Below are 26,313 nucleotides of genomic sequence, written 5' to 3'. Positions count from 1 at the left end.
CGAAGCAAATGTACAGCAAGTTATGGTCCAGTAAGGACACAATCATGAATCCTAGTGGAAGAATAAACCAAACCAAACAAATCTCCAGGGTGCTTTTTATTATAGAGGAGATACAACCCTTTACCACCAGATGGCAGCATATCAGTGCATATGGACCAACAGATGTTGCTTTGAATTGCATTGAATTCAGAAGTATATGCTTAAAGGTGCTCCTGGGTGGAGTAACTTCATGTTGACCTTCAAAGTGTTGTCAAACAAAACAGAGGCTAGCTAGACCCCCCCCCCTCCTCCTCCCCTCCCCCTCCCCTCCGTGCTTCCTGAAACAGTCATGAACGCGCATTTAAAATCATTCTTGTCGTTATTGGCTGGAGCGTATTTATTATGATTCGTGGTCCAGGCTGCACCAGTTTGTTTTTATTCCATTTTCGGAGCTTGTGGCGACTACAGAGACTGCGTTTTTTACAGTGTGTTCAGGGGACAGGCAGCTAGCGGATAGTGAGGAGATGTTTGCTGTATGTGACAAAAAATGTTTTGGCCTAAAAACGCATGACATCACTTAGAGCACCTTTAAGGTAAGTGTGCGTGTGTGTGTGTGTGTGTGTGTGTGTGTGTACAAGTTTGATTATACTTGAGTGGTCCAACATGTCCTCACTATTCAGAAATATCATTAATATAGTGAAGCCTGCTGAACACTGACTTGTGAGCCAAACCTCACTAGTTAAAAAGGCTTATAATTCAGCTAAATCATGTGTTTGTATTTAAATCTAGTGTTTTTCACAAGTTTCACAAAAATCAGTGGAAGTCTCTGAGATATTCTGACTAATATAGTGAAACAAACGTGTGTGTGTGTGTGTGTGTCTATGCTTGTAGGGACATTGGCATACCCTCCATGATGGAAATATGGACTGCTCTCCTTCGTGTTCGGGGAACGCTACTCTGCCGTGGACCATGAGTGATGGAGGGACAACTCCTACTGGGGACCATCCCAGCCCTAAAACCACAAAAAGATGTGACGTGTGATTGACATACTGTCAAGTACAGTAAAACTATTAAGAAAACAAGTCAGTATTGAGAAGACTCACCTGTGGATCTCTGGAGGCTCTCGTCTGATTTTGGCACTCTGTTCCATCACTTCCTTGGCCACTTTACCACTTTAAGGGACATTATGCAACCAAAATATTAGTGTCACTTACAGCGAATCCATTGATAAGCATATATTCACAACAGAAGCTTAATTATGCAGGGCTCACAAACTCATGGGATTCACTTAATAACCACCAGAGCAGATACAGCTCACCTATATCTAAAGCGGCTTCCTTTGAAGAAAAGATTACTACTGGACACAGTGCGAACTTGACTTGATTTCTCAAACCTGTAAGAAATGGAGAGAAGGAAAGAGATAGATTAAAAATAAATAAGAATGTAAGTTTGTCTAAATCAGTGGTTTTCAACCTTTTTGACTCGAAGGACCCCCACTGTCCAACATAATATCCCCCATACTGTCTAAGATATTCCCTCTTGTATTTATGCCCTAATTATGACAGTTAAGCCCTTGATCTCTTGGTATCTGCAATGGAGCTGATTTATTATTTACAGTTTTCCTATGAATTTGTTTTATGCACCATTCTGCATGCTTGGGCTATTAAAACAAAATATTAAAAATTACACAAATGAAAGTATCATTTTTAACTGTGTTTAAAAAAAAACAGTCAGCTTAAGGGAGCTACAATTATCATACGGTTAAATGACAAAATAACTACAATATTCTACACTAGAGTTCTGTGGGTTGGGTAAATTAAGCGTGACCTACTGTAACCTCACAATCGCGTTGCATTGTGGATCTGCCTGAAGTGTACATATTGATTAGGCTTGCTCCTGTCTGTAAAAATCGAGGGGTCGATGGTCTATACAAATAAACTTTCCCTGCCCACTTGAAGTTGAATGTACTTCAAAATGGTGGTGGGGATTCCCCCAAGGGGAAGTGCTTAGGGAAGTTTGCGAGTGTATGTCTAAAAGTGGAGGTAAACACAGCCTAGTAAGCCTAAAATCCTTGATTAGCTTGTCCAGGTGTGTTTGATTAGGGTTGGAGCTAAACTCTGCAGGAAAGTGGACCTCAAGGACCAGAGTTGAGAACCCCTGTATTAGTCACTGCCTACAACACTCTGGATCCTTCATTGGAAACCATATGATATCATAGGTTTACTCCTTGAATTCTTGCACCCGGGAACAATACAAGTCGACACCATTATTGCTAGGAAGTAATTCCTACTAAGGCAAGGCACCAGCTGAATAGTCAAGCAGACTGGGAGTGGCCTTGGATGTCAACATGCCCAGTGCATTATGGGTGGTGAAGTTTTCCTATAGGAAATCTTCAACACCCATAATGCACTGGGCAAACTCAAACTCTAAAAATAATTAATTGGTTTGAGTAGGACAAACTTAAATTAAAGTAGTTCAGTCAAATTAACTTTTATGAGTATTCAGCACTTCCTTTTTCTTTCAAGTTCACAGAACTGACCGTTTATTTAAGTAAACTGAACTGTTTCATTGTTTTGAGTTTTATAAACTTATATCTTATAATTTAGACAAACTTAAGTTTAACTGAAACTGGACTGGGATTTCTATTTCCCAGAATGCTTTGCCCATGGCACTCGAAAGGGAGAGTAAATGCTAAAATTAAATTTTATATAATGTTTTTTGTGCAAGATTAATGTTAAGTGGGAGATTTAGTAGTGATTGTTTTCTTATGCTAATTTAGAAAAGTTTCTCAACTGATTGTCTCAAATTTTTTGAGTTTTGCCAACTTATTCGAGTTTACAGTGTACCTATATGGCAAAAGAGAAGACATATAAACAGCCTTTTTTCTTTGTTTTCTGTAGTCAGGTAGCACCGATTTTTTTCCCTGCCTTTCTACTGCAGAGGCAGCCAAGTTTTATTGAAAGCCCATTATGCCAGCGGTGAAGTAGTACTCCCTTGAAGTTTTTTTAAGATAATTAATTTTAAGTCATCCTGTAGCCCCCTTAGAAGTTTGCTAAGATTAAAATGGGCCCCGGCACCCTAGGTTGAGAACCACTGGTTTTAACAAAATTAAACAATAGGCAAGATGTTTTATGCTTCCTTACTTGCTCTTTCTCTTCTATGCTCTTTCCATGCTTGAGCTTAATTTCAGCCTGATAGGTCAAAAAGGTTATGCAACTCACTGGTAGAAAGCTTGGTTTTCCACCCCACACTTCCATAAATGCTTGCAGGCCTCAGGTGTTGGAGCAAAGTAAGTCAAGATGATCTTCTGATCCTTAGTAAAAGTCACAGGAGGTGATTATTTAGTAGTTAAACAGAACAGGTTGGTTTCCTGATAAAGTCCTGCATCAATCTGCATTCATCTTACTTTTGACCATTTGTTCTTCTGCATAACCTGGGGCTGCCTTGCAGTCACCTACCTCTTGATGAGTTGCATATATATGAAATGTCTTTCCTTCGAACTTTAGTTTGGTCACCTCATTCCTGTACAATATGACAAAATACTGTCAAAGTTATTCATATACACAGTCATTTGATCTTGACTGCAAAGCAAATGAAAATGATATGCGAGATTAATTTCACCTCTCACCATTTGAGGAAATGAATCCTCCTGTTCCCCTGCAGCACCACAAAGCCAAAGGGGGTAAATGCAAGAAATGCAGCATTCCCAGACACATCCTGTCATACAAAACAAACAATTACTGTATGGTTTCACTTTTTTTGTGAATGTAAAAATGATGATTAACAGACTTTCAGTTCATAAACTTGTGTTGAAATTATTTCCTTTATATGAGCAGCTGATAGATTTTGATACTGACTTTGCAGGGGTGTGGATCTACTCCATATGTTTCTAGAGACTGAGCTTTCCTTAAGAAATTCATTTCAGATGTCTCAGGACTCTGGCCTCTGTAGGAAATTAACAGACTAATTAATATTCTGTGTTTGTTCTGGGACATAAACTTCATAAAATATATTTAATCTCTCCAATAAAAACCAGCGCACCTTTAAAAAGAGTGACATACTGCATATGACAAGCTAATTGAATGTAAGCTTACGTCAGCTCGGATTTGTGGATCTCAGCAATGCGGCGCTCCAGGCGCTCGGAATGCTTTGGAAAAAACTGAAACTTAGAGCTGTAACCTTCCGGATGCTTCCCCGGGTCATAATCTCCAATCTCAGCTAAAAAATTTGAGAAAGAATAAAACTAAACCAGTGTCATTTTGAGAGTCTTGTCTTACTGTAATGTCATTCAAATAACAAAGCTCTTGAGATGCCATAATTCAACAAATATTGTAAAGAATAGCTCCCGTTACCCTGCAGAATAAATGCGGCCAATGTAGCAGCATCTGAACTTTTGCACAGGAGTCGGCCATGATACAAATCTCTTTTAATCTGTAGGAAGACAAGGTATCTGAAAACAACGCAGAGCACATATTGAACTGTCAGTGTGTTAATCATACATACATCAGAGAATTGTAAAACTTTTCTAATAGAATTCCCCATAGATTGCTTAACTATGTCAAATTTGAACAATAATGGTAATGAGCAGTACCTAGTGATCTCTTCTTTAAGAGCTGCAGGGTCCGGAGGATAGAATTTAACACGCAAACACATAGTGTAGGGTGGCTGAGCTAGGACACAAAATATCCACGTGGATGTAATCAACCAGACAATATCAATTTTTTGCCTTTTAGAAGGATATTTGAATGCAAAGATTATTCTTTTCACAACATTCGCATAGTGTAAGAAGGATTTTCCACATACAATATGACTTACATCTCATTTGTTTGGTAATTGGCTTGCTGAACTCCAGCCAGTGCTGAAACAACAAAATAGAAGAAAGAAATATCTAGAATGCAGATAGAAATTCCAGTTAAACACATTGTTATGACCAGTATTGTCAGCTGATGTCTGTTCACAACATTACATATCGATTGCATCACCCCTTGCAGCTCTTTATCTGAATAAGCATGTGATCATTGGGTGTCCTGCTTCAAGCTCATGCACAAACATTAACATTGAGATGTTCATCAGGCATGGTTATTAACAAGTCAGAACTAGAATATGCATTATTCAGGGAACATACCATATTTAAATTGATGTGACTAAGAACAAGGCTACAGTCAACTGGTTGTGCTGTCTGAAAGTCTACTCACAGCCTTGTTTTTATTTTTGTAATTAAATATGGTGTCCGCCCTAACTAAGGTATGCCCTAACTATCATCTCCAATCTCAATCAAAATATACAAAAATAACCACTTTCCACAAGGTTAGTACACTACTAGCAACTCATATTTATACTATAGGAACTCACTCGTTGCTTGTCTGGGTCCACAAATCTGATGCCAAAGTAGTCTTTCTCCAGCAAGTTTAGATGATGGCAGACCTGCTCAAACAGCCATTGACCTTTTGCATCCCTCTGGAACAGAGAGACAAAGGAATCAATGTGACACAGTCCTTGGGATCATATTGGATCAAATCAGTTCAGTGATGTCCAAACAGTATTTTGGACATCACTCAACTTCCTTTGCTGACCAGTGTTGGGGGTAGTAACGCATTACAAGTAACGTGAGTTACGTAATCAGATTACTTTTTTCAAATAACAAGGAAAGTAACACATTACTTTTAAATTTACTCTTTCTTAATTGTGTAATGTTTAGAAACAGGAATACAGAAATTGTAGGACTTGAACTGCCGTTTTATAGAGTAATTTTTCCAAACTTCCATCTATGGTGGTCAACCTTTGCTGCACCTATGCTTTTTTAATCAGTTCTCACTTATTTTTTAAAATATATATGTGTGTGTGTGTGTATATATGTATACAGTGCTCAGCGTAAATTAATACACCCCCTTTGAAAAGTAACATTTTAAACAATATCTCAATGAACACAAAAACAATTTCCAAAATGTTGACAAGATTAAGTTTTATATAACATCTGTTTAACTCAAGTTAGGGTGATGCAAAAATGAGTACACCCCGCTGAAAGTCTCTGGAGCAAAGCAAAATTTTAGACTACAAATGTCTAATTTAACAAGAATTCAACCACAGGTGACTATAAAAGCCTGTTAAAAACCCTTCCCAATTCATGCTGTCAGCAATGGCACCACATGGAAGAGAAATGTCACAAGACCTGAGAAAGAAAATCATTTCTTTACACCAGAAAGGTGAAGGCTACAAGAAGTTCAGCAAAGCTTTACTTATCAGTCAGAATACTGTAGCAAAAGTGGTACAAAAATTTAAAAAAAGATGGAACAATCTGCAACCTTCTCACAGAGATCAGGTCATCCACGGAAGTTTACACCTCGACAGGAGCGTCTTCTGATGAGAAGTGTTGAAGAAAATCAGTATGCAAGTTCACTGCAGTTATCTAAAGAAGTAGAGAGCCAAACTGGGGTGACTATTTCCCATGACACAATACGGTGTACACTGCAGAGGAATGGCATGCATGGGTGCCGTCCACGAAGAAGCCTCTCCTAAAGCCCAGGCACAAAAAAGATGAAGACTACTGGGACTCTATACTCTGGAGTGATGAGACCAAGATAAATGTTTTTGGAACTGATGGCTTCAAAACTGTATGGCGTCGCAAAGGTGAGGAATACAAATGCATGGTGCCTACAGTGAAACATGGTGGTGTCCGTGTCCTTATGTGGTGCTGCTGGTGTCGGGAGCTGCATTTCATTGATGGCATTATGAATTCACAGATGAACTGCTCTATACTGAAAGAGAAGATGCTACTCCATGCCCTTGGTCGTCGTGCACTTTTCCAACACGACACTGATCCTTAACACACATCTAAAGCCACTGCTGGATTTCTGAAGAAGAACAAGGTGAAAGTGATTCACTGGCTCCTTATCTGAACCCAATCGAACACCTATGGGGAATTCTGAAGAGACCCGTTGAGCATCACTCTCCATCCAGCATCCAGTCTCTAAAAGAGGTCATTCTTGAAGAATGGAAAAAAGACAGATGTTGCAAAATGTCGCCAACTTGTTCATTCCATACCTAGAAGTCTTGGTGCTGTCATTAAAAATCATGGAGGCCATACAAAGTACTAGATGTAGTAGTTTTTGTTGTGGGGTGTACTCATTTTTGCATCACCCTAATTTGAGTAAAATGTGTAATCTAAGTTATATTATTAACCTTACTTTCAAAGTTATAAGTTAAACAGATGCTCTATTAAACTTATTCTTGTCAACATTTTGGAAATTGTTTTTGTGTTCATTGAGATATTGTTTAAAATGTTTCTTTTCAAAGGGGGTGTACTCATTTACACTGAGCATTGTATATATACAGAATATATAATATATATATATATATATATATATATATATATATATATATATATATATATATATATATATATATATATATATATTAGAAGGGGTGGATTCTGGAATCCACTGCCACTTCACTATATATCTTTTAATTTATTAATCAACATATGTCTTTCTGTTAAATTATTTGAATGACTTCTTCAACGTATCTTAAAGCATTTATTTTTCTTTTCAAACACTAGAAAATAAGTTTTAATATTGTCTGTACCTCTCACTGAGATGTTATCAGTATGTTTTGGGGAAAGTTTCCTGCTCAGAGCAGAGCTCAGATCAGCTTCAGCCTTGAAGAAGCTGTGCATCACGTGTATCTGTGTATGTGCGCAAAGTGTTCTGTGCAGGTCCTTTGTTACTGGTGAACAACTGGCACTCTGCTTGAGACCAGCAGACGTCATGACCCCAAAAAGACATCCAGTACCTAAATCCAGGGTCCCCTCGTCAGCACCGTGATGAAGGGAGATATGCTTCTTACTATCTGTCCATGTGTGGAAAATTTCTAATCTTGTCTATTTTTCTTAGTCAATCAGAATCATCCGACCTGAATTAATGACTTAGTTAGTTGACTCTGTTAGAGTATAATTGTTGTGGAAATGTGAATATACGCAGAGCGGCCTACGAACTCCTTCTGAGACTTGAAGTTGGCTTCTGCTGATGAAACTACAACTATTCTTCATTAAATGTTTCTTCAATTTATTAATTTTTTTCAAATTTTGACTCCGGGTCTTTATTCAACATATCCGGTTTCAAGGGTCCTAAACTGTTTATAAATATGTATATATAATATTTCTTATGACTATTATTATTACTGGTGATGTCTAAACTTTTTAAAACACAATGGCTTTAAATGTTACTCAGATTCTCTCTGGTGATGTCTAACCTTGTGTAGTTTATATCCTAGAAAGTGTTTTGGTCTGATGTCTGATGTGAACAGCAGCTGCAGATTTTCTCAGGGTCGCCAAATATGACAACGCAGCATTAGAGGTTACCTAAATCTGTTACCCCTCTGTATTCAATACAAAATGGCTTTAATGTAACCCAAATTCACTCTGGTGGTGACTCACCTATTGTAATTAATGTCCTGGAAATCTTTTTGCCTGATGTGAACAGCTGCAGATATGCAGCAGGGTCACCAAATCCGACAACAGCATTAAAGGTTACCAAAATCAGTTACCGCCTCTATTATACATATAAGGGCTTATATGTTACTCAGATTTTCTCTAGTGGAGTCTAACTTCCTGTATTTTATAGAAAGTGTTTTTTCTTGATGTGAATAGCTGCACGTTTACAGCAGGGTCGCCAAATCCGACAAGGCAGCATAACAGGTCACCGAAGTCCACACATAATGGCTTTAATGTTACCCAAATTCACACTGGTGATATCACCAATTTTTTTCCCAATCAAAGAAGCAGAGGAAAGATATAAGATATAATAGGTTAGATATAAAGTAGATAAACATTTAATATTTGACAACTACTATTTCACTATATAAATGTTAAATGGACAGTAACACCCAGTGATGTATTACTGTTTTTTTAATCAAATTTCACTATATAATTTACGGAATCTTGAAAAGAATGTGAGTGAAACATTATAGGAGCCGTTTGCATAATATTAGGCATAGGATTAAGAGTGAATGTTTGCACATTGTGACTGAATTTAAGGCAAAATCAAAAATAATATTTGTAAATAGGTCAAATTTACACTGAAATGAATTTTTCACCAAAGCCAAAACTTTTCATTTAGGCAAAAATAAAGTTCATTCACTCTCAGAAAAAAAGGGTACAAAAGCTGTCACTGGGGTGGTACCCTTTCATCAGTACCTCAATACATATTGGTATCAAAAATGTACATATTAGTCCTGAAATGGTACATTTTAGAACCTTTTTAAAGGGTACAACTGATATAGACACTTTAAAGGGGTTTTAAACACTGATATAGTCCAAACGACTGCCGCTGTATTGGGATTGTTGTGTTAATTAAGGCAATCTTATTGTTATGGGAATGCATCTCTAACCACCATTGCAGAATAAGTTTTTAGATCAAGCCCTGGTTGTGGCAATAATTTCAGTGGCAGTCAGAGGACAATTAAGGAGAGAGGGTGTAAGCATTTGGTCTGTCTTCTGTTTAAGTTCAAGCATTATGTCTCTTTCTCCAGAGAGAGCTTAATATTTCAGAATCTCTCTGGAGACATCAGAGCTCAATCAAATATTAACAATCACAAGGCACTTTGAAGGCATCTTAGAAAGCTTTAGAGCTGTGTGATAGAGGAAAGTCAGATTTTAAAATAATCATTACCTGCAAAAAGCAGTTCAGGAAGGCGAGGAATCAGGGTCACAACAGCAGCTTTCAGGACTAAACAGACAGATGTGAACTACTGTAGCAGACTGGCTTATAAGACATTATAAGCACTTATGCACTTGCAAGTACAGTATGACACATGGGTGGAAAAACATGGAGATATCATACACAGCAACAGCAGCAAGATGGTAAATAAACCAAGTATAGTATTTTGTTTTCTCGTGATTGGAAGGGAGGCAGAGTTCATGTCAGAAACTACAAGTAATGTCTGACACTAGTCATCTCAGTATGTTCTCAGATCTCCATTCACTCGAGATTAAATATTCGAATCAGCTCCGTATCAGCAGCACAAACAATATTAATAAATGATGCCTTTCAAGTCATGAGAAGGGAAATCTAGTGAGAGGTAAAGGTGTGATTTGTGTAACTGTGTGTGTGTGTGTGTTTGCGCATGTGAGAGAGAAAGCGTGAGGCATATAAATGGTTCATATGGTTCTCTTGGTGAAAAGCAGACTCTGGTTATTGCTTGCTTGCTACTACTTGACAACTAAAAATAGTAATGTAAGGGGAACTTCTTAATGAAAACGTTCCCTCTCTCTTGCTTTATACTTTAAATTCTTTATATGCAAAACCCCAAACCTTCCACATCATGATTTAGACAGCTGCACTGGAGCATGTATTGAACTGAGTGATCTGAGAGACAAAATGATCTACACCCAACAGCATATGGCCAAGATTTACTCTACAGCAACATATTCCCCTATTTCCCCAGCATGCAGAAGGTTAGAATCAAAGGAGAAATCAGTTTCAATTCTACCACATAATAGTAACCTTACAGAGAAGTCGATTAAGTTTTAAAATGCGTTTTTATGCAATAAGCAAATATGATTTGTTAAATCCTGAATTTTTGGAGTTTAATAACCTGTATTCATTGTTTGCTTTTATTTTATGGAAAAGAGCATCGTCAACATTATGCAAAACTTTTTTTTTTATGTTCTCTTTTTTCCAGAAGAAAGAAAGCCAAATGGATTTGGAATGCTATGAGGGTAAGTAAATCAGTCATCATTTACCTAAGCAAGTAAATGATGACTAAAATAAAATGTAATGAACATATATTTCAAAATATGCACAGCCATATGAGATGAATCCAGTTATATCAGTAGCCTAAAGGTGCCCTAGAATTAAAAATTGAATTATCCTCGGCATAGTTAAATAACAAGAGTTCAGTTCATGGAAATTACATACAGTGAGTATCAAACACCATTGTTTCCTCCTTCTTATATAAATTTAATTTGTTTAAAAGACCTCCGAAGAACAGGCGAATCTCAACATAACACCAACTGTTACGTAATAGTCGGGGTATACGCCCCAATATTTGCATATGCCAGCTCATGTTCAAAGCATTAGACAAGGGCAGAACGTCTGGATCTGTGCAGAGCTGAATCATCAGACTAGGTAAGCAAGCAAGAACAACAGTGAAAAATAGCAGATAGAGCAAAAATAACTGACATGATCCATAATTACATGATATTTTTAGTGATATTTGTGAATTGTCTTTTTAAATGTTTCGTTAGCATGTTGCTAATGTACTGTTAAATGTGGTTAAAGTTACCATTGTTTCTTACTGTATTCACGGAGACGAGAGCCGTCGCTATTTTCATTTTTAAACACTTACAGTCTGTATAATTCATAAACACAACTTCATTCTTTATAAATCTCTCCAACAGTGTGTAATGTTAGCTTTAGCCACGGATCACTATCAAACTCATTCAGAATCAAATGTAAACATCCAAATAAATACTATACTCACAGGAATCGATGTATGCGTGCAGCATGCATGACAAACATCTTGTAAAGATCCATTTGAGGGTTATATTAGCTGTGTGAACTTTGTAAATGCACTGTATTATATTCGAAAGCTCAGAGGGGGCAGGGAGCGCGAGATTTAAAGGGGCCGCGTGCTGAATCGGTGCATAGTTAATGATGCCCCAAAATAGGCAGTTAAAAAAATTAATAAAAAAAAATCTATTGGGTATTTTGAGCTGAAACTTCACAGACACATTCAGGGGACACCTTAGACTTATATTACATCTTGTAAAAAAAAACGTTCGATGGCACCTTAATAAAAAATGTTTTATTTTACAGGAAACCTGGAAACCGACAATTTCAGTCAAATGAGACTGGCTTAACATGAACTTGAAAGAAATTAGTGCCCTTATATTTATTTATAAAAAAAATTAATTAATACAAACATTTAATTGCTTTGAAGTAACCAAGTACAGTGAGATTCATCTTACAAGCAGTATTTGAGCAGGAGCAAAATAGTGGCAAGAATTCAATATTGAGCTGAGAACCTGAGCAAACAACTATTATACACAGAATATATAACAGCAATGTTTTTTATTACAAAAAATAAATAAATAGCAGTGAGTGAGCTATATTGTTACACTGATGTGCAGAGGAGTAAAGTTCCAACACAAAGTTTAATAATCCGAAAGTGCAGAGTAACACACAAAAAAAGTAAAAGTGACCGGACACCGAACAGAACACAGGCAGGAACTTAAATACACAGAGATGATTAACTAAAAGACGAATAGTTGTGATGAGAGTGTTAGTGTCCATGGTAACAAATGAGTGGCGGGAAACTAGAATAAAGAAACACATGATGAACGAAAATAAACAAAGTCCATGAAAACCAAAACAAACTGAACGTGACTGTGACAGCTATAATGTTATCTTTTCACATTTCAACATACTGGCAAGCACACTAAATTGTGGGAGACAAGAGATTCAGATTATCTAGTTCTTGGTTTGTTGTTTGTCTGGTAACATTAGCTCAAGTCAGGAATAAAGTCAGAAAGACATGTAGTGTCACTGCTGCAGGGAGTGTGAGAAGAGGACTTGGAAAATGAAAGTAGGCACACAAATAATACCTTGACATTGTCATAGAGATGACTGGCATGCTGCTGGTACATCCTTTAGTAACCATACAAGTCATATAAGACAAGTGATTTCAATAAGTAGGTGAATTTACATTATTAATTTATCAGACACTTTTATTCAATTTAATGAATAATTTAACATTTTATCAGATCATGGATTCCCTGGGAATTGAACCCATGACTCTGGTGTTGCGACCATGATTCTCTACTATTTGAGCTACAGGAATTTGCATCAGATACTTTGAGAGTAACCAAAATAAAAATAAAGATCTTTTTCATTCTGCACATCATATCAATGCCACTATGAAATTTCTATTCGATTCTTTCTATTGTTCATGGACATGTGTTGATTTAGAATATTTAGAATGACTGACTGTGGAGTTTGATCTGATGAGGCAGGGGAACTAGCCATACCCTACGGTCATGTTACAAATTACACAGTTAGTTGAGCTTATAAAAAGCCTTCCACTCTTCTTCTTATTACTCTTCAGCACAACAACTGATGGACTATTAAGGAGAAAAAAATTACATTTCCAATAACATTCCCAAGCCATAATATAGATAGATAGATAGATAGATAGATAGATAGATAGATAGATAGATAGATAGATAGATAGATAGATAGATAGATAGATAGATAGATAGATAGATAGATAGATAGATAGATAGACAGATAGACAGACAGACAGATAGATAGATAGATAGATAGATAGATAGATAGATAGATAGATAGTACTGTGCAAAAGTCTTACACCACCATTAGATGTTGTTTTAGCAATAATATTATGACCATAATTATTTCTCAGTCTCTTTATTAGAATATAACCACAAAATACAGTAAATTTGTAGTATGAAATATTAAAAAATGTGAGGGAAAAAAAAAACAGCATTTATAGGCTAAAATGGCAAGTATTTAGTGACCTCCACTTACACATGAGCAATAGCAGGAACCTAAATGGAACGGAAAAAGACTGGAAGGCCAAGAAAACTTTCAAAAACTGATGAGAGAGTTTTATTTTTGAGAAAATGCAAGGGGCCTCATTTATAAAGCGTGCATATGCACAGATTTGATCTTAGTGTCTTTGATCGCTTAAATCTATGCCAACGCTCATATTTGACGTGGAAAAGTGCTTAGCCACGTCAAGGTCTGAGCAGACGTAGCCTACACACATTTCTGGGTCAGATTATTGCAGGTATTTGGAAATATAAGCTATTCTTGCAGCTCGCGAAGGATTTGGACGATGACTAGTGAACTTTTAAATGTAAATGACATTAATTAGGTGTTGTTTAAAACATGGAGAACTGAAACCATTTCACATTTGAAAGAGAGGCGTTGTTTTCTGTGTGTACGTTCATTAAGTTTCAGAGAAATGATCGTAAGGTCAAATTTAGGACTGTTTCTGCGCAACATTTTATAAATGTTTATATTTTTTTTGTACATTTTGTGTTTATATATATATATATATATATATATATATATATATATATATATATACACATATATATATATGCAGTGGGTACGGAAAGTATTCAGACCCCCTTAAATTTTTCACTCTGTTATATTGCAGCCATTTGCTAAAAACATTTAAGTTCATTTTTTTCCTCATTAATGTACACACAGAAAAACACAGAATTGTTGACATTTTTGCAGATTTATTAAAAAAGAAAAACTGAAATATCACATGGTCCTAAGTATTCAGACCCTTTGCTGTGACACTCATATATTTAACTAAGGTGCTGTCCATTTCTTCTGATCATCCTTGAGATGGTTCTACACCTTCATTTGAGTCCAGCTGTGTTTGATTATATTGATTGGACTTGATTAGGAAAGCCACACACCTGTCTATATAAGACCTTACAGCTCACAGTGCATGTCAGAGCAAATGAGAATCATGAGGTCAAAGGAGCTGCCTGAAGAGCTCAGAGACAGAATTGTGGCAAGGCACAGATCTGGCCAAGGTTACAAAAAAACTCTGCTGCACTTAAGGTTCCTAAGAGCACAGTGGCCTCCATAATCCTTAAATGGAAGACGTTTGGGATGACCAGAACCCTTCCTAGAGCTGGCCGTCCGGCCAAACTGAGCTATCGGGGGAGAAGAGCCTTGGTGAGAGAGGTAAAGAGCCCTGACTTAAACCCAACTGAGCATCTCTGGAGAGACCTAAAAATGGCTGTCCACCAACGTTTACCATCCAACCTGACAAAACTGGAGAGGATCTGCAAGGAGGAATGGCAGAGGATCCCCAAATCCCGGTGTGAAAAACTTGTTGCATCTTTCCCAAAAAGATTCATGGCTGTATTAGATCAAAAGGGTGCTTCTACTAAATACTGAGCAAAGCACATACTTAGGACCATGTGATATTTCAGTTTTTCTTTTTTAATAAATCTGCAAAAATGTCAACAATTCTGTGTTTTTCTGTGTGTACATTAATGAGGGGAAAAAATTTACTTAAATGATTTTAGCAAATGGCTGCAATATAACAAAGAGTGAAAAATGTAAGGGGGTCTGAATACTTTCTGTACGTATATATATGTACACACACACATTTGTTTTTAAATATTTACAAACCAAAACATTTATCATAAAGCCGACAACTTCAATTAGAACCAGAATATTTATTTTCCACGATACACATGAACACATTTTGTTCCTCAAAAGTATATGCACTGATTAATAAGCAATAACCTCAGCCAGTTGCATAAACATAGCCATTATGTTTGTACTACGACCAACTAGCAGTTAGTAAAGGGGCAATAAGTCTTACTTTTTGGTATCAAATTAGACCAATCTACATTTTGAAAATGTTATGAACAAAAATGTGATAACTTGTAAGACTAGTTTTAGCAGTTTATGCAGCGGGCCTGCTTTTTTATCAAGAGAACCATTTGAACCATTTATATGCCTCTATCTCTCTCTCTCTTTCTTTCTTTTTCTCTCTCATGCACAAACACACACGTACAGTTACACAAATCACACCTTTACCCCTCACTAGGTTTCCCTTCTCATGACCTGAAAGGCATCATTTATTAATATTGTTTGTTTGTGCTGCTGATACGGAGCTGATTCGAATATTTAATCTCGAGTGAATGGAGATCTGAGAACATACTGAGATGACTAGTGTCAGACATTACTTGTAGTTTCTGACATGAACTCTGCCTCCCTTCTAATCATGAGCACACTTATAAAAAAACAAACAAAATACTTGCCTTATTTATCATCTTGCTGCTGTTGCTGTGTATATCTCCAGGTGTTTTGCCACCCATGTGTCATACTGTACTTGCATGTGCTGAACCAGACAAATGCTCCACATAAGAGCTTAACATCTGTTAATCTGATATAAGCACACTCCTAAATATGTGTAATATAATATATGTATTGTGGAAAAGAAATATCCTGGTTCTAAGTGAAGTTGTGCACTTCACTGATAACTGTCTGGATCTGTGTTGAATGAAAATGAGGGTTTGCTGATATCTAGAGATAAAGAGTGACACAAGTCCTGTAATCAATAACCCTTCATCTAATCACTCAAAAAACACAGATTTTATACACCACAATCTTTGCATCTTTTCACCCTTTTCCCCATGAAATACAACACCATCGGAAAGAAATGGAACAGAAAAATACAATACCATTGTTTTCATTCCACAAAGGACTTCATAAAAAATCATTGATAATTTGTGTTATAGAGAAAACGAGATGCCACCCCCGTGAAAACAACTGCAAATCACAATGCCTCGTGTTCATGCATGCTACTGTGAGATATGAAGAAAAAGAAGCAATCTGAGTAAGATATGCCTTCCTGAGGACATGCCCTCAACAACTGGTACTTTCATATCAAGTTAATTATGATTCTGAAATGCTAATTAGAACAATGCAGCCCAGATATCATAAGTCAAGAATGGTACAGTGAACAAATTATATAACATATTATAATTTAATCATCTGAATAGTTGGCATTTGACAGGCGTGTAGTATGTGTGGCCAAACAATAAGCAGTCAAATATAGCTGAGAGGCAACCGCTGACCTACACAAAGGTGAGCTCTGTAATGAAGGTATATGTGTGAGTGTCTCAGATATCTGGTCTCTTGATATGTGACTGCCAGGAGCCAAACCCAGTCAGCAGTCTCTCAAAAGAGAGAGGCCATATTTCACTAATAAGCATTTCATCACAAACCAAACTCCACTGTCCTGATCAATCAATTACAGAGGACGATCCCAAGTGTGACAGGGGAGGAAAGGACAGAAGAGAACTGTCTCTGTTTGCAATGTACACCTGCCATGTTTGAGTGAATCCTGTGTAACAGAGGGGTATGTGCGTTTGCACACGTGTGCTCATATCCTGTCTGACGTGAGCAGGAGCAGCTGGGAACCGATGATAGAATCGGCCTGTTGCCATGGAGACCACAGCATCACACAGAATTCCAAGGACAATGGAATGTCACAATCTGAGGCTGATATTCCCAGACATACGACAAACATGACCTCACACAACTAGTACCATGAATGACAACCACTGCCAAATGCACTATTCCAAGAGTTAATGTTTCATATGTGAACCTGTACCACAAAACCAGTCATAAGGGTTTTAAACTGAGATTTATACATCATCTGAAAGCTAAATAATAAGTGTTCCATTGATGTTTGTTAGGATAGGACAATATTTGGCTGAGATATAACTATTTGAAAATCTGGAATCTGAGGTTGCAAAAAGTCTAAATATTGAGAAAATCACCTTTAAAAATGTCTAAATGAAGTTTCGAAGCTTTACGAATCTTTTGTTTCAAATCAGTGGTTCGGAGCATGTATCACACTGCCAAAGTCACGTGAATCATTGAAATTTCAGAACACTTATGGTGTAACAAAGCCTCGTTTACTGAAATCACGTGATTTTTGCGTTCCGAACCACTGATTTGAAACAAAAGATTCGTAAAGCTTTGAAGCTTCATGAAGTAGTGTTTTGAAATCGCCCATCACTAGATATTGTCTCATAATATTCTCATCACTTCATAACATTAAGGTTGAACCACTGTAGTCACATGAACTGTTTAAAATATGTTTTTAGTAGCTTTCTGGGCATTGAAAAAGGAAATGATCTTGCTGGCAATGTAGGCCTCACTGAGCAATCAGATTTTATCAAAAATATCTTAATTTGTGTTCTGAAGATGAACAAAGGTCTTACAGGTGTAGAACGACATGAGGGTGAGTAATTAATAACTGAAGTTTCATTTTTGGGTGAACTAAACCTTTAATATCTTAATGATTTTTGGCATAAAGAAAAATTGATAATTTTGACCTATACAATGTATTGTTGGCCATTGCTACAAATATACCCGTGCGACTTAAAGGGATAGTTCACCCAAAAATGAAAATTTGATGTTTATCTGCTTACCCCCAGGGCATCCAAGATGTAGATGACTTTTTTTCTTCAGTCGAACGCAAATTATGATTTTTAACTGCAACCGCTGCCGTCTGTCAGTCAAATAATAGCAGTGATTGGGAACTTGAACAATAAGAGTCGAAAAAACTTCCATAGATAAATCCAAATTAAACCCTGCGGCTCGTGACGGCACATTGATGTCCTAAGACACGAAACGATCGGTTTGTGCGAGAAACCGAACACTATTTATATAATTTTTTACCTCTAATACACCACTATGTCCAACTTCGTTCAGCTTCCGGCTAGTGAGGTCTGATAACGGAAGTGATGTCTCGCGCTCATTGAAGTATATGGGCGAGACATCACTTCCGTCTTCAGAACGCGTTTTTTGACCTCACTAACAGGAAGCTGAACGAAATTGGACATAGTGGTGTATTAGAGGTAAAAATTATATAAATAATGTTCGGTTTCTCGCACAAACCGATCGTTTTGTGTCTTAGGACATTAATGTGTCGTCATGAGCCGCAGGTTTTAATTTTGATTTGTCTAAGCAAGTTTTATTTACTGTTATAGTTGAAGTTCCCATCTACTGCTATTATTTGACTGACAGACGGCAGCGGTTGGAGTTAAAAATCATAATTTGCGTTCGACTGAAGAAAAAAAGTCACCTACATCTTGGATGCACTGGGGGTAAGCAGATAAACATCAAATTTTCGTTTTTGGGTGAACTATCCCTTTAAGACTGGTTTTGTGGTTGTCAAATCTTGTGTGTATGTATCTTATAAACGGAACGCTTATACTATTCCAAATCCATAAACTTAGGATATATTTTGTTCCAGTGTTTAAGAATTCTGCCTCAGCTGAGCTCTGAATTTAATCAAACAAAATCCTTCGGTAACTTGCTCATATGGAGTTCAGTCATGGTAAAATGTCCCTCTAACTCTAAACCTAACCCCATTTCAGAAACATGACCATACATATATAAGTAACTTACTTTTTTAAGCATTTAGCCCAAAATACAATGTCAATTGTGTTGACCTCTTTGTCAAATAGAGCTTCAAAATATCCATCACTGACAATTTATAAGTCTTCACTTTTATAGCCAGAGCAGCTGTGACACCAAAGTATCACATATAGCTACTGCAATCTTTCAGCAACTGTTGTTGATTCTGAACATCTGTGAATAGTTCAGCCCAGGAGGAAACCCATTAATAAAAACATGCCTAACACTTTCATTGCACCTGAGACATTTTCATTGCTCTAGCTTTTCATGCTCCTCTGTATGTACAAAAAAAAAAAAAAAAAAAATCAAAATCACTGCTCTTCTTGGCAACTTAGCATCTCTTCCCAGCCAATGGTTTTGTTATGATAATATGATAAAGATGACTCATTATAACAATCCCTAAACTTTGTTTTTAATTATTCACCTAATACAATGATGAAGCAATGCATATACAACTCAGTAAAAGGCATTAATGGCCCATTTTAATCAATTAATCTCCATTCAGGCTTGCCTTAGACAACAAACAAATCATCTCTCTAAATGTATCAAGCTGACAGTTTATTGAAACAGTCTGGGAATTTGTCTAGAAACATAGCTGAATTGCACGACAGTGTTTTGCCAAACAAGAAGCTACTGAATCACCATTACAGTGTTGCACGCAGGCGACAACAATCTTTCAGCAGCTGTTATCGTGGATAGTTTCCCCCGAGAGGCGATTTAATATATGAAACCTTTCCACTAGTGCCTCTTCCCACTGAGAATGTGACTCAGGTCTCTCGGGCTGGCGGCAGGCACTACGTGACAGGTGACCCGCTGCTCTCTAAAGGAAACAGACGGGTCACCGAAACTAGCGCTGATTCATTCATCAAGGAAATTTCGTAATACGTTAATTAGCCATTACGCATTGCAGCCCTTGTGCAGTGTCCAGATTCGTACAGATGCTCGCGGATTTTCCCGCTTGAATGCGCAGCATCGGCAGCGCGAGCATTAAGACACGTGTGTCGGTGATGGGGATCACCCGCTTGTGATGATGAAAACATGTTAATACTGACCTGAACCGTGCAAGTGTATTCCGAGTCGTCCAGCAGTCGCACTGTGCAGTTGAATTCCCTGTCAAGAGTCCGATCGCTGCCACTCATCAGTCGGCTCAACATATTGGCCAGTCAGTAAAGACGCACGAGCGTTTAGGACGAGCGCAACATGTCATTCACTGCAGACATGCTAGACAGACCCTTCTCGGTGATCAGAAGCCCTTTTGAGTCATTCCTCCCCATCATTATCCTTCGGACTGGACGGTGTGGTCTCCTCTGCCGTTGGTGGTTTTATGCCAACGTTGGAGGTAGTCCAATGCACTGAACAGACTCAGGCACAACAGCCCATCCATATTCATGCATTATTTCAAGGGAGGGCTGAGGCGAAATGTATTCATAAACTGAAAGGCAGTGAGAGTCGATGTTCATAACTGTGTAGATGATGGAGTATCATTAACACTTATTAAAAACATAAGAAAGAACGCTATAATAACTTGAGTTTCTGTCTAACAAAATGTATTTTGCATTATTGTTTACATCTGATATTATATTCACACAGTTAAGAGGGTATTTCTTGTGCCAAATAAGTAGCCTATTCCATGATAAAATTCACATCAATAAGTAGGCCTTTAAAAAAAAAGTCAGTTTTTCCCATAATAAATAATTAAAAACGTATCCCCTGGTGGTGAAAGAATCATTTTTGGTATCAAGTTGGCATCTTCTTAAAGGTGCTAAAGAGGATTTTTTCGTCGACTGAGAAACCAAAGACTGTTAGTGAGTTTTTGAAATGAGCGCATGCGTAAGAACAGCCCCCCTCCTTCACAGCTCATTTCGAGGGAACGCCTCCCAAAACTCGTGCAGGAATATTGGAACAGGAGTGTTTACCACCGGCATTCGCTGTGTCGTGTTAGTGGATTCATTATGTCGGACTCACCGCAGGTAACTCATAATCTGCAGTTGTTATTCCCGTCTCCTGACAAAAACATCGCATGCGGCGCCTGTGGAGTGTGGAAAGTTACTGGAGCGCACAGCCGCGCTCGTCTCTCACAAGGAACGTCACGGCAGTGATTGACAAGCCAGAGGGCCAATCGTTTACGCGATGATCACGTAAACGATTGGCTGATGTTTTTAAGGCCCTACCTCGTGCACAGATGATGTATATTAATATTATTACTTTCAGTGCACCTAATAAATAGTCTTTTATCAGTTAGTAAAGACAGTAATATTGCAAAAATGTATAAAACAAAACATCCTCTTTAGCACCTTTAACTATCGCTTTAATATTTAATTATATGATGATAAGATGACGCATAAAATCAAACTTTTAAAGCTTTTAATTTTTCAATTTACATAAGGCAGTAATATAAACAACACAATTTAAGGTACTAAATAATAATCAATGAATTCACAAATCATAATTTTATGGGGTGAGGTAAAGAAAGAGTACAAATATTTGAGGAATATGAAACATGTCTATAAAATAGATACTGAATTGCACGTTAAGTTGATGTTTCAGTTAAAGTCAAAAATATGTAACAGACATGATGTAAGCCCTTGTTTCATATCCCCCCCCCCCCCCCAACAACAAACAACAACAAATTGTGTGCATGCAGTGGCACTTGACAGGATTTATAATTAAAGTGGTCATGAACTTCATTTTATTATTTTTTCTAATGTTTTCTGAGTTGCACTTATAATGTAAGTATGATTTTTTAACATCAAAAATTGTCATAATTTAGAAACAAAAGGCAATTTTTCTACCCCGATTTTAGCCCTCTGGTTTGAACGCTCTGTTGGAAAGGGCATGTCTGCTGTGAGACTTCAGTGTAAACACCCAGAGCTATGATTGGCTAACATCTTTGCATATGAAATATGTATTACACGTGGAACTCTCAAAATCTTTTTTTACATTTTTACTACAGTATTACAGCTGTTGAGATTAATTTATCATGGAAAGTGTTGATTATAGCATCATATTTAGATAGTCTCCTCACTCTCCTGTAACAGGTAAGGTTGCAGCGAAGAGCATCTGTTGAACACATGAACGCAGTGATCTTGTCTTTGCAACTCGATTTCTGCACTCACGAAGGCTTTCATCATAACTAACAGTGCAAATAAGATGTAAATAAAGAGATTCATTGTGCAGTGTAGACAGCATCATCGATTATAACGGGAGTTTTGGTGAGAGTTGAACTCGGTTACTGATAAGTTCACGTTGTGACAGCACCAGCAATTATAAAGGGAGGTATAGTTTAATCGCAATTTAAACAACTTATTTTTTCTCATGCATGCTACTAAGAGGAACAATATGAAGTTGGCAGGTTAGTCATTGGCTTGATTTACTGACATAAACATTAATAAACGATTTTGAGACAAAGACCGTCTGACTGTACATACATCATTACATATCAGAAATCAGAGATCAAAGATCAAGCATTAGAATTAACAAGGTTACTTGCATGTTGTGGCATTACCGTCAGATCCATATCTTACAGTAAAAGTCTGTTTGCAAAGCCTGTGCCGAAATTGCGACTGATTAACCGAAGAATCCACAGTGAAATGTACTGAACAAATAAATAAAAAGCATTCACATGGTTGAAAATGAATAACCACTTTCCTAGCATTAGGATCCTTCAGAAGGTAACATTATTTTTAGTCCAGTGATCTTGCAGCTCTCTCTACTTCACTAATGTGCCAGTGGGCGGGGCCAAAGATGCGATGACAAAGTATGCGTTGATCTAATTCTGCAGAGACGGTCTTTCATCGCACTATTACGGCATAATCTGACTAAATCAAAAGCTTGGTTGCAATAAAAGTTGTTTTTGGACTAACAAGGAAGTATTGAGTTCTGAAACTCATAGGATATTTTTATAGTACAATGACCTCTAACAAAAAAAAAAAAGACTAAAGAAATATTTATTTCTCACTTCATGACCCCTTTAAGGGTTAAAAAGTATAAATTTTAATAAGCATTTCAGATTTTGCCAGATATATCTATACATATAAATAAATCACCTGCATGGATTTGTCTGTTTTGAATGTGGGATAAACAAACAAGGGCTTCGCTAAATAGAAAAACAGAGGTTCAACACGGCAACATAATCATACCTTACCATATTGTCATAGTTACCATACAAAAACTACCAAACTATTCTTTGTTTTCTATATAAAGTATGTCAAAACATATGCATTTGAAGTTGACAAACGCACACTTTAAGTGGACAAAATACATTTTGAACAAAACAATCAACATTGGTCAGATGTGGCATAATAAAAGGTTCAGCAGGTCAATTTTCATACTGCAACAGTGAGCAATGCACATGGAGGCCAATTTGAATATTTAACACAATATAATGAAAGATCGGAAGTCCAGGTAAACAGTTTTGTGTGCAGCTTTTACTACATTACTCTGTAATTAAGGCATTTTGTTTGACAGAGGTAATTTTTTATTGGTTGTAAGCAACAGTCAAGACTGCTTGTTTTAAGGGGACCAGACTAATGAATCAGCTCATTATATTAAAGGAGAGAAGACTAGAGATCTAGGTCTTTGTGCTGGTGGCAACACTGGCTTTCTTCTCATTGAAGAAACTCTTAAGCATAAGCACCTGGCCAATACAGACCACAAACAGGATGATGGTCTCCCCAATGGACCAAATGTGCACACGCTCATTCAGATCTTCAGCCCTGAGTCGGTCCTGAGCCTCTCGAAGACGATACCAGGTCTGAGAGTCTGAAACCACTTTCAGGATCTCATGGATAGACAAGCAGGCCGACTCCATCTGCATGATTTATTCAGAGGTTCATATCAAATGCATATATGCAGAGTGCATGCTGTATGTGAGTGCATGGTGTTTGTGGTTTCACCTGTGTGAGAGCTGTCGCTCTGTTCATGTCAGGCAATAATCTATCATCCTCTCCAGATCGGAAGTCCAGGTAAACCGTTTTGTGAGAGAAGGTGGAGAACTCGTTGCTGAAGCAGACCTTGTACACTCCCTTCATGGTTGTTGTATGGGAAAAGCTGTCATATTGCTTTTTTCGTTCCTGATACAGCATGTTATTCAATGGATCTGTCACAAAACAGTCAACATCATAGTTTCCTCCAGCAATAACCTGGATACAAAGGAAAGTATTAATACTGGAATCTGGGACTATGGAATACATCGTATCTTCAGTTGTTAAACAATGTTTAACATTTTCTGAAGCAGCAAAATCTCGGTAATAAGTGTTTGTAGAAAATTATCAACAAACCTGGACTGGCAAAAGATGAATAAAAAAACAACAACATTGCAAAAAGAAGAAAAAAAAAAGAATCAATTACCTGAAAGTCTATATCAAACTTGACTCCTTGTTCCAGGTCTTCGTAAAAGCATTGTTTCTCGTTGTCGGGCAATTCAAAAGTTAATTCGGTGGCATTTATAAAGGCTATGTACACAGCCAAAAGTAAAAGACAAGGGTGTCTCATGATGTTTAACTGGAAAAAAACTGAACTTATTCTTTACAATGCACAGAGAGCCTCCTCCATTGAGTTGTAGCTGGTTTGCTGAACGCTCTGACAGCTTGAAGCGACGCTCCACTGACGTGGCAAGAGGACGGTAAACTTCCGGGTTATTTGGCGTTTTATTCTTCAAAATAAATAAAAGTGCGATTATTTCAGATATTACAAGTCGGTAATTTGTCCAGAGGGAACACCCTTTTTTATTATTATTAAAAAATAAAGAAAAGTTATAATGCAATCATGCGAAATAATTAAGTGTTGTAATGTTGTATAAATAAGTAGATATTTACTAATAATCTACATTTTTGGAAAAATACTATAAAGCCTACTGGTCCTTATGTAGTTGGGCTCTTATTTTCAATTCTAAGTTCTTGATTGTAGCTCTATATACAGTTACCAGAAGGTGGGTGGTAGTAAAGAAAGCAATAATATAGTTCTTAGCTCATATAAAGTAATATCCTATTACAGTTTAGACAAACAAAACTGTTTCCAGGACATAAACTAGTTGGTGTACACTTAGAGCTATCAGAGCATCAAAGCAATTTAACAAAAACTAGGCTATATCTTTTAACATAAATTAGCCTATTACAAAGTATATGCTTTAAAATAATTTTTTAAATATTTAATAAATAATAAATATTTGTATTCATATTTTTGTCACTGTTTAATGCTGTATAGAAAACAACAAAAGATTTGCACAATGCTTGAGAGTAATATGATCTAAATTATTTCCAAATGTTTGATTTTCCACACAGCCTTCAAAATGTTGACCTTTCTAATAGTTATTTTTTCATTGGCTAGGAATAAAAAATAGTCTGGAGCCTTAAACTTTGGCATGTACAAGGTTATGTACTCAAAATGTGCTCATCCATGTTTCAGCTCTGCCTTAAATTAATACATTGTTAGCTAACGGCATGATTTCTATATTTAAATTTCTGAAATGACAAATTGGTATACAGTTACCTCTGATAACAGATTACTCTGAAATGAAACGTTGACATGCATTTTCTGTAAAGCTGCTTGGAAACGACATGTATTGTGAAAAAGCGCTGTACAAATAAATGTGAATTAACACAAAAACTACTCTGAAAATTACAGTGACCTTATAAAGAAAATGTAATTGAAAATGTAACCAAATCCCTGGGCCACTATGTTGGAACTGGCTGGTCAGTTTTCTCAGTATTTACTAAGACAGAGGTTTTCAAACATTATGTGAAGTGTTACATGTTAGCCCTCATTTAGTTGAGGTGTAATAGGCATAGCAGTAACAAATTTTGGAGAGAGAGCAGAGGAACTTGTCTCCAGCCCCAGGAACACATCCAGAACGAATGAACTCAAATAGATGTTTATTGAATGAAAATAAATAAAAAGTAAAATAAAAAGGAAACAAGCTTCAGGAGGGAGCAAAGGTCAACAAAACAAACAAAGTTTAACTCTGACTAATTCAGTTTTAACCATCTCTATCTCCCTGACTACACAGATAACTAATAGAAAAGCAGTTTTAAACAAAAATGGCACAGGTTTCCTTACAAAACTCTTAAATTTTGAACAAATCTTCAACTAAATTCACAGTAGGACCAACAGTTAACATGTGGCACCAACAGAACACAATAAAGTTACCTGGGGAGTGTGCGCGCCAAAAACAAACAAACAACAACAAAAAAAATAAAAAAATATGGCACCATCTGCATCCCTCTCAGCTTGCTGTGAGGCAGTGTTGGCTTTCACTGCGTTTCATTCGGAAGGTCTCACCCTTATGCCCTGATCCCTTCAAAGGGTTTACCCTCCGGAGTGAGAGCTTCGAAGGGATGAAGGGTGT

At 37.0% G+C, this 26,313-nt stretch overlaps 2 protein-coding genes across 4 annotated transcripts in view; both read right to left on the bottom strand.

Annotated features, from left to right (window-relative positions):
- Positions 1 to 20,122, bottom strand: part of frmd5b (FERM domain containing 5b) — a 28,467-nt gene extending 8,345 nt beyond the window's left edge. Inside the window, exons 1-13 of one of the 3 annotated variants that reach the window (XM_067400816.1) lie at positions 20,021 to 20,122; positions 5,332 to 5,436; positions 4,795 to 4,837; positions 4,571 to 4,649; positions 4,332 to 4,429; positions 4,074 to 4,197; positions 3,837 to 3,924; positions 3,608 to 3,696; positions 3,438 to 3,501; positions 3,201 to 3,292; positions 1,298 to 1,372; positions 1,083 to 1,151; positions 885 to 991 (exon numbers count right to left, since the gene is read on the bottom strand). In XM_067400816.1, coding sequence (XP_067256917.1) covers positions 885 to 991; positions 1,083 to 1,151; positions 1,298 to 1,372; positions 3,201 to 3,292; positions 3,438 to 3,501; positions 3,608 to 3,696; positions 3,837 to 3,924; positions 4,074 to 4,197; positions 4,332 to 4,429; positions 4,571 to 4,649; positions 4,795 to 4,837; positions 5,332 to 5,436; positions 20,021 to 20,122 — 1,135 coding nt within the window. Of the gene's footprint in view, positions 1 to 884; positions 992 to 1,082; positions 1,152 to 1,297; positions 1,373 to 3,200; positions 3,293 to 3,437; positions 3,502 to 3,607; positions 3,697 to 3,836; positions 3,925 to 4,073; positions 4,198 to 4,331; positions 4,430 to 4,570; positions 4,650 to 4,794; positions 4,838 to 5,331; positions 5,437 to 20,020 lie in introns of those variants that run through there. The other 2 variants (XM_067400818.1, XM_067400819.1) reach the window with 2 other exon arrangements.
- Positions 20,123 to 21,357: 1,235 nt separating this feature from the next.
- Positions 21,358 to 24,561, bottom strand: tmed3 (transmembrane p24 trafficking protein 3). Its single transcript, XM_067399540.1, has 3 exons — positions 24,318 to 24,561; positions 23,864 to 24,109; positions 21,358 to 23,778 (listed from the first exon to the last, which is right to left on the bottom strand). The coding sequence occupies exons 1-3, from the start codon at positions 24,459 to 24,461 to the stop codon at positions 23,539 to 23,541; spliced, it is 630 nt and encodes a 209-aa protein (XP_067255641.1). The 5' UTR covers positions 24,462 to 24,561; the 3' UTR covers positions 21,358 to 23,538.
- Between the last annotated feature and the right edge of the window lie 1,752 nt (positions 24,562 to 26,313).

The sequence above is a fragment of the Chanodichthys erythropterus genome, chromosome 11, assembly GCF_024489055.1.
Source record: "Chanodichthys erythropterus isolate Z2021 chromosome 11, ASM2448905v1, whole genome shotgun sequence".
Classification (NCBI taxonomy): domain Eukaryota; kingdom Metazoa; phylum Chordata; class Actinopteri; order Cypriniformes; family Xenocyprididae; genus Chanodichthys; species Chanodichthys erythropterus.
Note: the sequence above shows the minus strand (reverse complement) of the source record. Positions and strands in the feature narration are given on the sequence as shown.